The 13,347-nt window shown below is 41.6% G+C and overlaps 2 protein-coding genes across 6 annotated transcripts in view; one reads left to right on the plus strand and one right to left on the minus strand.

The window, feature by feature from the left end:
- The window catches only part of LOC143327616 (cysteine and glycine-rich protein 1-like), a 314,154-nt gene that overhangs the window by 96,932 nt on the left and 203,875 nt on the right, over positions 1–13,347 (minus strand). The gene's annotated exons all lie outside the window — the stretch shown is intronic.
- syt2b (synaptotagmin IIb) overlaps positions 1–13,347 on the plus strand; it is a 28,687-nt gene that overhangs the window by 7,141 nt on the left and 8,199 nt on the right. For 3 of the 5 annotated variants that reach the window (XM_076742020.1, XM_076741986.1, XM_076742002.1), the window contains 2 exons: positions 12,030–12,258; positions 12,899–13,059. In XM_076742020.1, the coding sequence (XP_076598135.1) occupies positions 12,054–12,258; positions 12,899–13,059 (366 nt within the window). In that variant the 5' untranslated portion in view covers positions 12,030–12,053. Of the gene's footprint in view, positions 1–7,073; positions 7,242–12,029; positions 12,259–12,898; positions 13,060–13,347 lie in introns of those variants that run through there. The other 2 variants (XM_076741994.1, XM_076742011.1) reach the window with 1 other exon arrangement.

A 13,347-nucleotide genomic window follows, 5' to 3' on the forward strand; every position in this document is an offset into this window, starting at 1 on the left:
GGGGGTGCATTCCCTCCATCTCGTTTTTTTTTTTTTCCTCCAGCTCTGCTTCTAAATGTCGCTCTCGTCCTCCCTCCTGCTCACACCCTAAATGCACCAGCATCCCGCGGTAGTCGGCCAGGCTATTTTCAGCACCGAGAGGACGAAAGAGCAGTGTGCATAGCGTGCACAGATGTACATATCTGTATGTTTGCTTGTTGGTTTCAATCCTGATGATGGTTACAGTTAATCTGTATTTGCGTCTATGATGCAGGAAGAGGATAGAAGGAAAGGAAAGAGGTGGAAATTATGATGTTTTCATGCCTGAGATGTGCAGACGTCCAATATGAGCAACCTAGAGAGGAAAAACTCGAAAGAATTTCTCTGGTCATAAATGAGCGAGTCAATATGAGTCCATCCAAGCTGTGAAAAACCTTTAAGGACAGTCACTATCGCACCATCAACTCCAGAGAGCCAGATCAGTCCTGTTTGTTCAGTGAATGAATATTTGCAGCCAAATACCTGCAGTGGGGTTACAACTGTTCATACAGCTGAGCAACAAAGAAACTATTGTTTGAGGGAAATGTTTGTGGGTGTTATATTTGCAATAGTTTGCCTTTAAGCTTATGTTTGTGAACAGACTCACAGGGGAAATTTAGTAGAAAGATATTACAGTTAATTACTTTTGTTAGTTTCGCCCCGATGATCAGAATTATTTTCCACTTGTTTTATGAGATAAGTAGATGGTGTGTTAAGTACTAATTACCAAAAGACAAGCTTGAAGACATTTGGTTTGGGTGATGTGATTGTTTGAAAGACCTTTATTTGTTTTCATGTTGTCATAAATCATTTAAAATGTTGATTTTTACTTTTATTTAAGAGTGGCCGCCCTCCTGCAGTGGACAGTCTTGGTTGAGCTGCCCTGAGAGGGTCATCAGCTGTCCTAGTCAGACTTTCCCTCAAACTGGACCATTAGCTCTCTCTGCATCTTCCCTCCTCATTTTGACACCCTTCATCACCTCCACACCGCATATTTCACCTGTCCATACGTTTGCTTTAATTGCTGACACTGATACTATACTAAAAGACTAAACCAAATTTAAGTTACTTTTCAGCACATTTGCTTCATTGGCACATCCCAGAAGGCTCAAAATGATGTTTCAGGAGACATTTTTAAAAGCCACAGTAGGAAAAGCACAGGTGTAAATAATAAAACTAATGATGGCTGAATTTCATTTAGCTGTACACTGTGATGGTTTGTTAGAACAAACAAAACCATCAATAATGTTATTAGTTGTTACAACCCCAATTCCAAGGATGTTGAGATGCTGCGTAAAATCGAAATGATAACTGCATGATATGTTTTGGAAAACAGTCCAGACAACAGTTTTACAAAGTGTTCCTGAACTCATGTAGTCATATCCTTTATCTAATCATGTGTTCACAAAGTGGCGAACCTCGCTCTATCCACGCTTGTGAATGAGCAAGGATGCCCCTTTCATATCCTTCACCTGTTACCAATCAACCTGTTTACCTGTGGAATGATCCAAACAGGTGTTTCTGGAGCATTCCACATCTTTCCCAGTCTTTGGTTTTTTCCTGACCCAACTTGTTTGAAATGTGTCACCAGCATCAAATTCAGACTAAGCATATACTGTATCTGATGAGGTAAAACATTCAATATATTGACTTTGTAATGTTTTCATTTGAGTATTTTTCAAAAAAGATTAGCAAACGATGTCATTCAGTGTCCTTTTCAACCCTTCGTTTTTTGTGTAAATGAGTCCAGTAGCAGTGTGCTTTGCTTTCTGCCACATGATCTTTTTTCATGGGGCTGTCAAACTCACATCATAGCATGAGAAGCCCAGGTTCAATTAATATCATTGATGATGGCTCACTCTTATGGCCCATGACGCACACTTAGAAGCTGTGGTTGAAAAGTAAAAAATAAATCACTACCTATGTCTTTTCCTGGAAATCATGAGGACTCTTCTTTCCTTTTGTAAAGGATGGTCCTGTATGCTGAAGGAGATGAGAAATGAATCATTGAAGCACCTTTCCTTAGCACTGAGAGAATTTGGCCGGCTCTTATCATGACTAAGAAACACCTTCAGGTCATTTCACTCTGGAACCACAGCCAAAGACACATAGTCCACCCACACAGGTGTTCTCATTTGTATTGCCTGATTAGACGTCTCAGGACTGTGTTGGCATGTACAAACAGGGCTTTATTTAAATTTCTATCACTTTCCTGACAGTTTTGTCGCACCTATTAGGGCAGGACAAATTAGAACATCATCACTTTCATTGGAACATGGAGTTTGTTGACCTGTATTTCTCAGCACAGCACCTCTCAACAACAACCGGAGCAGACCTCTAATGAGTCAGAATAAGTTTCAACACCTGTGTGAGTGCACAGGGCCATACAGCGAGCCACTGTTAGAGTTATTAGTTCCACTGGTGTGTTTTCCGCTATGACAAGTCAAAATTTTTGTTATAAAAGAGGTCTATTACAGTGTCAGAGAAGCCATGTGTAAATAAATATAATTGTGACCAAACACATTTTTAAAACTTTTTAAATAAACTTTGAGGAGTGTGCTAGTGGATTTGAGGAGAGTCACACATCTGTTCCCAGGGTCCCATGTCCTTCAATTGTTTATATGTGCCTTCCCAGGGTCCTGTGCTCCCAAGATCTCACATACTCCTATGTTCCCAGCATCCTGTGCTACCTGGGTCCTATGTTCCTAAGATCCTATGTTTGCAGGGTCCTATGTTACCAGGATTAGGGTTAGGGGGTTTGACCTGAACACAATAGGAGGATTAACGTGTTTCAACAGAATACTGAACTGGAGAACATTTGACCGTGGGACAGTGAGAGCATAGATGTGCTCTCATTTCGAGGTTTAAGGCACTTACCAAAAAGAGTGATGTCCCAGTGTGAGTCCAGATCTCTCCTCTCATTTCCTGTCATCTCTTAGTCGACAGATCTTCAGTGGAGGCCTGATATACAGCTTTAAATGTCCTTGTAACTTGTTTAGCTTTTAGACAAAAGAAGCTTATTCACATCCCTCAAATTGTCTTTCCGTACAACTTCAGTGTGTTTGAGCTTTTGTTGCCCCTATAATTGGCTTTGTCTGCTTAAATATTGAACTATTTTGGAGGCAAATCCTTAAATCTGTACCAGTGTAAGCAGTTATGGCTTTTACATGGTTGAGTTGTCACAGCTCTGTTTTCTTTCACTTAGGAGACACTGTCGTATCACAGATGCCTGTAACTCAAAGTAAAAAGCTGCTGTCAAAGCGCAGGAGTTCTTCCTTGACAGCCATCCACCCACTCAACACACATACCAAATCCACCCAGTGTTTACAGACACATACACACACACATAGGCAAACACAGACACACTGTCACCTTGTTGACCAACTGCTACTTCCAAGACTTCCAAACACTGCAACTGATGTACAGAGCCAACGACGGCCATATGGTGCTTTCTGTTTGCTGCTGTCTGTTTGTTGCAGTAATGATGGGCTAGAGTACGGTCAGTGCTTTAAGTGTGTGTGTGTGTGTGTGTGTGTGTGTGTGTGTGTGTGTGTGTGTGCATGTGAGAGAGAGAGAGATGCAGAGAGAGAGTTGGTAGGGAGGCAGAAGGGGGTAAAACGATAGAAGTAAAAGATGAAAGCAATGAGGAGAGGAAGAAGTGAGGCATGGAAGGAAATGGAGGAATGAGAGTGAGCAGCTGACTGTTGGACAAACTGCCTCCTCGCTTTGTATTTCTCTGTTACACCCCTGCATTGCAGCACTCCCTGCAGGAGCTGAGAGGGTGCAGTCTTTTCCACATCCTCTCTGCTGCCTCAGAGGAGACAAATCATCTCGACCAAAACGTCCCGGCACAACTCAGCACTGGCACACGTTGGCAGCAGCTGTTCTCTGCATATGTTCGTTATGTGGGGCTTTGATAGTGGTCGTGTTGCTCTCATTGACGTCCCGGCACAGGACAGTCCTCAGGCCTGACTCATCCTTTGTGGAGAGGACAACTAGTAGAGAGAGAGAGAGAGAGAGAGAGAGAGAGAGAGAGAGAGAGAGAGATTTACTCATTCACAGTTGCTCTGAGGAAATGAGAGGGGCAGGCAAGGGCTGGAGTATCCCACAATGCACTGGGAAACCAAGTGAGCCAATCCTACTGTACTATCACTGCTTCGGTCAATAATGCAGCTGCATTGTGACCTTGCACTAAACTCTGCCAGGCACCAAAGCTGCTGAGTCAAGAGGCAGTCGCAATTTATCAGTTCTGGTCAAGAACATTAGCTGATTACTGGTGACCAGATCCAAAATAATGAAACATCATTACCTTCAGAAAGCTGTATGATCATTAGTCAGTTTTAAGAATGAGCAAACTTGTTATCTGCTAACTGTTGATTATTCTTTTAATTGTTACTGTTGCATTTTTGGTTGAACTTCTTCATCTATGGAAGTTCAGGGCTGCTAATATTAAATGAAATATATCATTCAAATAGGTTATATAACCCCTACACTGTATATATGAAGGTTATGTGAAGAATTTTCACATTATGATGACAAATTGTTTTCCTGATGAAATGTTGATGCTTTTTATTTAGTGGTACATTTTATTTTGTGCTGTTAGTTAAAAGTCACACAAAGCCACATGTACACCAAGTGCAGGGACCTTCAAGAGGTTTTTTAATCTGTCATCTTTCCTGCTTTACTGCGTTAAGATACAAGGACCGAACATTTTGACTTACTTTGGCAAAAAGGGTCATTCATCTTTGCAAGTATCTCATAATACGGGCTAGTCTTACAACAGATATCTGTTGACTCTGTCTTCATAGCAGTGCTGTTTGGCTCTCTTCCTTCTACATTTTCTCAATTTTTGCTTTCCTGTTTGCACTTTATTTCACAATGAAGTCTGGGTTTACTGCACCATAAATCTGCTTTTGAGTGAATTAAGTTATAGCTGTTGCCAAGTTTGCTCCTCTGACAATGCAGATTCACAACGAGTGATGCCGTACTTAGCATTAAATGTCACTGTACAATTACTGACCGTAGAAGTTTCTATTGAGACGGCACAGACGATCAGTAGACTGGGAGTGTGTCCTCTTCCCTTTCCTCCTAACTGCAAACAGCCACTGCTGTTCTGCAGCCGACCCTTCATCCCTTAATTTCACTTTCACTTAACGCAATGAACTCCACGAAATCACTGCAACGTTGACACTGCAGCCACGAAATAGTCGGACAGATAATCCTCAGTAAACAGTCTCATTTTTATTCTTCATTTTTGTTACTGATTAAACAGATAAGATATACCAGTAGGTGTTTGGAGTGCATTTTAAAGATGTTTGTAAGAGATGACCTCTGATTCAGAAGTTATTGTTTGTTTATATTCTTGTCCAAGGCAAAATATTGCAAACAGCAGAGAAGGATGGATACTGCTGATGCAGTGAGTGCAAGAACAGTGACAGAGGCTACTGTTAATGAAGTGCTTGATAGACACTTTCTGATGCACTACATTGTAGACTACTCTTGTTAGTCTGTTAGCAATGCTAGCTCCACAGTTTTTGTTTACAACCCTGTTATTTCATGTCCTGCTGGCTTTTTGCTACATCACACAAGAGAATGTTGCCAGTCCTGACTGCCTCCTGAGGTTTAAGATGCTGTTTATGTTTACTTTTGCAGATTTGACTGTGACAGTACCTATTCCTCTCAAGCCTCTTTACCTTTGTCAGTCCTGAAACTACAAAATTGTATGGCTCACAAACCCTCTACTATGATGAAAATGCTCAGACAATCTGATGACACAGAAAGCCATTAAATACAAAAATGTATACTGCCAAGCAAGTGGCATAGCCAGTCTTAATAAACAAGTGCAGATTTTCAACAGTATTGTACAAAGTTGCAGCTAAATATTTTGCTTTTAAAAGGAGCAGTTTGAGTCACTTTTACTGAATGCATGTAGCAGATGACAAGTGATTTGGGGAAAGCATGAAAGACAAGTGTCTCTGGGCATAACTTTGCAGTATGGAAAAAGAAAAAAAAAAAGATGCCCTGTGATGCAGCACGTTTTTGTGAGATCCCTGCCCCCCTGTGGCAGAAGAAGCTCATTGCAACCTTACACCGGCTCCTCACAGCTGCTGGCTGAACATGAGCACACAGAAAGGTATTTCCCCAAGGAGAGCAAGGAGGGAAAGAGGGTTAGAGGAGAAAACCGGGGAAAAAGATTGAATGCTGGAATGAAAACAGGCTTAAATGTGTACAGAAGTACATAGAGGTGGGACATTTTTATTCATTTGATGATGTGAAACCAGTTTATGCAGACTGAATATATCCCGGCTATTTTTACCCAGATTTTCACGTTCAAGCCCAGTATTCTCATCTCTATGTATGCAAAGATTTCTTGGTCATGCAGCATATGTTTCGTGATGTAATGGTGCCACCGTGGGCTACGTTTTTGTTTGTGTTCACTGGAGAGGATGCTTTGCATCTGCTGACTTCCAATTATCATTGACAGGTCTCCTGAGGGATCAGTGAAAGGCAGACAAGTTGACCTAATCAGTCTTGGTGTCAGTTGTTCGTTCTGAATGGGTTTAACAGGGAAGGATCTCTCCGGAGGGTTATATCACACTTCTGAGATCAATTCCTGGGATCCAATTAATTGTATGAGCTCAGTGTGATACTATTTGGAGCTGATGTGGTAAAGTAAGCACACCCTTAAGAGTTCGTTGGCCCTCCTTCTACCTGCCTTGCTGGTTCTCTGTCTCTGATCTATGCAAACTGTGGCTTTATTCAAACGCCCCTCCTCTAGCCCCAAAGCTTGTGCATATTGATCTGTTACAACTGCCCTCCAATGCTAGACCAAAGAGTGGCATGCTGCAATCAGCTGTGTGAGCAGCATCGCAAATGAGGTTGGGGGGGAGAGAGAGAGAGAGATGGAGAGAAAGAGGTAAAGAGGCTGCGTGCATCAGTACATTGAGGGAGAGACAGAAAGGGAGTAGGGAGGTGTGTGATGGGAGGGTGGAAAATGGGGGAGATGGTGTGCATTGGAAGAAGAGGAGGAGGAGGAGGAGGAGGAGGAGGAGGAGGGGGAGGAGGGGGGGTGTAGTGCTGCAGTGGAGAGAAGTGAGAGGAGACTGCAGTCTCTGCTTATGGGAGAGATCAGGCTATGTTACCACAGCTCTGAGGCACTGTAGCCCATACAGTTATTGATATTGGATGGGCCACCTCACAAAGGGGAATACCACATCTGACTGGTGAGTTTTGTTTTTTGGAGATCTTATTAAATGAAGGCGCAGTTATGTGACATGAATACAATCCAAACATACAACTAGAAGACAGCTATCTTAGGGCATCTTCTCTTCATTTTTTAAAACTAAGTCATAAGAAACTATTCCACTGTGACTGTATTCTGCGTACCTGAATATCCTTGTGAGTCAGGATGTGTCAGAGTCTTTTTTCGTGTGTGGCTGAGTGATGCTGGCCAGTGATGAGCTGCAGAAATCAAAGGCAGATAAGGACTGAGTGCTAATGGCACAGAGGTAAACATTGAGCTAAAACAAGCTGGGGGGGGGGGGGGCTATGGACGTGTTTTGGTGTCTTTCATATTCAGCCGCTGTCCTCTGTCCTGCTCATTTGGATGCCAACAGAAGGCACATGTTAAGTTATGGAAGTTAGAGTGTTGAGTTATTCCTGAGTTGGATCAGGAAGGCAGGAATTCTCCCAAATTTTGCATTTATTACAGCTGCTGACATGTTTTGTACGAGGTGATGATTTCTCATTGATGGTTTTCTTTCCAGACATAAAGTGACTGTTATATTTTTGGGAGGGACCCCTGCTGCAGCTAAAACTTTCATCATTATCAGCACACATCATAACAGACCAGAGCTGTCTGCATTCATATCATGCCCATGCTCACCGCTCACACAGTGACTTGACACTGGCCTTGAGCCAATTGGTTATTTGATTGGCTGGTCACCTCGGCTATAGGCAGGTTGTGAGCAATTCTGGATAGCTGATAGACACACTCAGGATTGCTTAGCAACAATAATCTGCCAGCCCAGAGCTCACAGGCCTCTACTGTATGTGAATGGCATGCATTTGACCACAAATCCTACCCTACGACAAGAGAAGGGGCGTAAGATCACGCTGAAAATACACATGTTGGAATGCAGCACTTATTGATCTGTGGCCTGGGAGTCAATGGAGATGAGGTTACATCATAATTGTGTTTGCCAGATGCTGACAGAGAAGTCTGAGCTTTCACTTTTATGTTATCATATAGACATCCTCACATGAACCGTGAGCTTGATTAGATAAAACTGTCTGTACAGCAAAAGACTCGCTGTACATCATCCTTATTTTACACATACGTGTGTGTGTGTGTGTGTGTGTGTGTGTGTGTGTGTGCGTGTGTTAAACCCTACACTCAGCTGTTGTTCTTGTTCATTTAAGCAGTGAATAGAAATTGTCTTTAAAGCCGGGACAGATCATTTTCTTTCAGAGGAAGATAAAACAAAAAATCCTCTGGATAGCTATGAACATTTGAGAGCTGTAATGACACACACACACACACACACACACACACACAAAAACATACTGAGACACATGCGCACAATTTGTTTTATATTTTATTCATGCTGCATGTTTTGTTCATCTTTATTTTATGTTTCACTCTCTCTTTTCATGCCATAAGCCTGTCTACCTCCACACGGTGCTTGCTTAACAGTTGTAGCAGTGATATTAAACTACAAAAGAAAAAAAAAAATGGTGACCTTTTCCGTCAAAAACACTTTTCTCCTTCAATTTCTTCACCCTGGAGCGAAAACAAACACATAGCTGCACAACAACTAAACTGTTGTCAAGTTGCCAATTATTCTTTAGCATGATGTTTGAGCTGGTGGGGAGCATGGAAGCATAAAGGCAGCATCCAAATCACAGTGTTCAGTCCTGAAAATAACACCAGCCTATCCAAACGTGGTGTACTGCAGTAAAAATATTCTTGAAGGCAAAATCTTAATCACTAAACTGTCTTTGATCCCAATAGTCTTATTAGTGCAGTGTTACTGTCTGCTTTAAGTAATCTTGTAAATGACCACTAAAAGAAGACTCTCTTTTTCCTCTGCATCAAATTATAATGGACCAATTCTAATTTAATCCAAAGTGAACTGATGCTACAGTTGTCAAATGCATCCAAAAAACAAAAAACAGCGAGGCTCATTTAGACCAGAGCACCAACACCTTTGTGCTCAGCAGTAAATGTTAATAGCATGCTGGTGCTACTCATAGTTATGTGAGGAGAAAAAGCTGAGAGTAAATGATATAATGCTCACTTGAGGCTGGGAGGGAAATTAATCTTTTCAGCTGGTCGCAGCGGACTGAATTTCCAAAGGATAAAAAAGGTGAACCATTGTGAAGGGACGCTTGTTTTATTGCTCTCTGATTGTGGTGAGACTGAGTTGAATGGCAGCCTCATATTTCTTTTAGTATTACAGTTTATTCCTCTTTCTGTGACAAAACGATCAACAGTTTGGTCTACTTTTTTAGCCCTGTTTCTCTTCTGTTATATTAAGTACTCAATTTTTATTAGTAATTATTTTTTTTTATGTGTTCGCTCAACATTTCATTCACAGACTCCATCCCAGCTTGGTCTTACCTACGATCAAGAAGACGGTTGATCTCACTGTCTGTGTTTTTCCTGCCTTTTGTTGAATGAAGGAAAAAGGAATAAAACTCAAACAAAAACAGATTATAAAAATAAAACTGTTTGACCCCAAAGAGGGTGAACATGTTAAGTCCACACAGAAAGGCCATTCATACTTTGATGTCAGACAATTAAAGGAATAGTTCATAGCTCGCTCTCAAGTCTTTCCACTGAATATGAAGCTACCACTAGCAGCTAGTTAGCTTAGCTTGGCACAAAGACTGGAAAGAGCTAGCTTGGCTCTGTCCAAAGGTAATAATATCCGTCTACCACAGCCTCTACAGCTAACAAATTAACATATTTTATCTAATTTGTGTAATTCATACAAAAACAGAAGTGTAAAAACAAGTTGTGTGATTTCACCAGTAACTGAATTTTGTTAGCTTTGGACACCGCCCGCTAGTTGCTTTCCCTTTTTCTGGTTGTAGCTTCATACTTAACAGACAGACATGATACTGTATGTGACTGAGTTACCATCTACCTTTAGAGTTTTACCTGTTTCAGGGAGAACTCCTTTAATTCTGTGTTAACATGCAGGTCTCTCTCTGGGTCTCCAGGTCTGGCTGATCACTGTGTTCAGAGGGAGGATCGGGGTACTCACCTCAGACAGTGAATTCTCATATCGTCAGCGTAATCGATGCATTCATTCCCAACTTTCATGGCTTTTATATCCTATGAGATTTCTCTGCTGAGAAGATGTGCTCATTCGCGTAACTGATTTCTGTTTAATTCTTCACTAACGATGAACATTGTTGATTGCGATGCCTCCCAGACTGTCTCTTTTCAACACCCCTCCATCTTTCATGGAGCTGAGTAGCTTCTTTACAGCTCTTGAGTTCATCATCTCTCAAACAAATTGGATCATCTTTATCAATTAGTCACTTACTAGCAGAGCATCAATATATCCGGAACGAACATGAAAGACTTCTCAGTAGGACTGTAATTATTTTTTTCATGATTGAGTCATCTTTTTTGTTGTACTTGGCATTTTTGCTTGAGGAATGAGTTTAAGTGACCTTTTGGGAAAATATTCACTTTCTTTCCGAGAGGTTGGATCAGACACTCAACATCACTCTCATGTCTTTAAATGTGGAAATGGAGTCTGGAGATGATTAGCTTACCTTAGCATGAAGATTATAAACAGGGGGAAACAGCTAACCCGGCTCTCTCCACACTTTCAAATATCAACCACCAGTACCTTTAAAGGTGGTCAAACTGTAAGCAAAGTGAATTTTTGTCTTTCATCATTTGTCCGAGTTTGACCACTGGACTGTTAGTCCAGACATTAGCAGTCAGCTAGCTAGCAACAACCGTGTGTGGGGGTGTACCTGAGTATTTTGATCAGCTCAGACACTGATCTCAGAGCTCACCAGGAACTCCAAGAACTCTATTCCTTTCCCTCAAGTCACTTTCCTTTTGCCTAATCTCCAAGTGCGTATGAAGTAGATTCATAAAGCCCTGGGATTACCTGTATTTGGTGCTCAAGTTAAAACATTTTCATCTCGGGCAGAAGCATCTTCGCCCCAGTTTGCATCGCCCTTGGCAAATAGTGCCCACTCTCATCTTCCCACTGACTTTACAATTGTGCCCACCTCTAAAATTGCCTCACATTCTGTCTGAACACACCCGAAGGCTCACTAACGACTGAACACAGCGTCTTCCTGCCAGGCAAACAGTGCTATAGCCTGGAGAGGCTACACGGATGGATTAACAGCTGCTGATCAAGGAATGGTTACAGCCCATAACTCCCCCTAAAACCACTAATTGCCTTCTTCACATTTCAGTGAATGGAATGATGAAACAAGCAAGATATGTGTTTTTAGACATGCTGGTGGACTTATTTTATTTATTTTTTTTAGCTCTTTCCCCCTCTTTCCCGTCTTTATGCTCAGCTAAGCTAATCACCCCCGTTCTCAGCTCCATGCTTCAGTTTTGCATCTAACTCTTGGAAAGAAAGGAATTAAGCATATTTCCAAAAAATGTTAACTTGGGTCTTTATTAAAATGCACTGAAAGATTAATCAGCTATTTGAATTGTTGTCAGTTTTTTGCACTACATTTAAGTTTTTACTTCTTGTTTATTATGACACATTTGTTTGTTTTTGTTTTCCCCAGAAGACCACTCAGCCAAAAGATACCATACAATCATTCTAACAGAGTATATCATTATGTTTGAAATTAATTTGAACTCAGTGCTTCTCTGTAACAATACTCGTCAGGAGAAACTGCATTCTGAGAGTCTTTTCATACAAATTCTTATAAAATATTCTTGGCAGCTACACACACTGCAGTTGTTTGGCGTATCTAATCCTCCCTTTCTGTCTGATCTGTGTGTGTCTCAGGGACGCTGCACCTAGTCTTTGACAATGAAGTTCAACTTGTTCAAAAGGCCACAGTCCATGGCAGCCGCTGAGCCCACTGGTGCCACCACCATGACCATGGCTCCCACCCCGGCTGTCATCTCCACCTCGGCGCCGGAAACCTCTGGCTCCAACAACACAGAGATCAACAAGAATGACATGTTTGAGGAGATCAAGAGCAAATTTTTGAACGAAATTGATAAAATCCCATGTGAGTAATCAGCCCAATCGGCAGAATAAATGTTGGCATTATGCATTTCAGCAAACCACGTATATGGTGAAATTTTATATTTCTGTACCACAGACATGTTGAATGTTTATATTTCTTTATATTTCATTTTTAGTTTTATGTTTGACCAATGCTGTAGTTAAGGTCTGGCTCGAGTCAGGCACAAAAAAATGGTAAGGGTTAGGAAAATATCATATTTTGGCTTAAAACACACAGTTTTCTTGCCACAAACACAACTGGAAAATATCCCAAAGTCATGTTAAAAATACCTTGTTTTGCAGCAAGAAACCCGGCTCAAACAGCGGTCTGCTGCTTGGCCGTCATCTCGTCTAGCTGCCACACCACCAGCATCCCCTCCTCCTCCTCATGAGAAACTCAGCTCGTATGCATGTACCAGTAATCTGAACTACGCCACTTTGATAGCTGTGGGAACACTGATATGAAATGTACAAATTTAACGCATCCCTGGTCTGCGAAAATGTACAATACCAACATTTCATTCTGGTGACTGGGCTGGAATAATGCAGCGCTGCACCCCCACTTTCTGCTTGACAAAAAGTTAATTTTGTGAGAAACACCGACGTCAATCTCAATCGTCCCTCTGTTGTTTTCAACCTGACAGTGCCTCCATGGGCTCTGATTGCCATTGCTGTGGTGGCCGCGTTGCTTATCCTCACCTGCTGCTTCTGCATAATCAAAAAATGCTGCTGCAAGAAGAAGAAGAACAAGAAAGGGAAGAAGGGCAAGGATGGCTTCAACATGAAGAACATGCAGGGTGGTGAGGTATGATGCCGTGTGCGACAAACATGCTGAAAAGTCAGAGTAACGGGTGATGTTTTGCCTCTTCTTTCCTACAATAATTTATCATTCAAATGTTATTGTTATTAATAATTATTGCAGAGTTTTTATTCATTCAAAGATGTCTCTAGCTAACCAAATTTGCTTTTACCGGCAGCTCTTGTAGCCCAGGCTGTAGAGGACACAAGGAGAGCTCTCTTCCCCTCCGTTTATTTGATGTTGTTGTGGTGGTTGTTTAAACGTGTGACGTATTCCATTGTGACCCGTGGTGGA

This window comes from Chaetodon auriga, chromosome 2, assembly GCF_051107435.1.
Source record: "Chaetodon auriga isolate fChaAug3 chromosome 2, fChaAug3.hap1, whole genome shotgun sequence".
NCBI classification, from domain to species: domain Eukaryota; kingdom Metazoa; phylum Chordata; class Actinopteri; order Chaetodontiformes; family Chaetodontidae; genus Chaetodon; species Chaetodon auriga.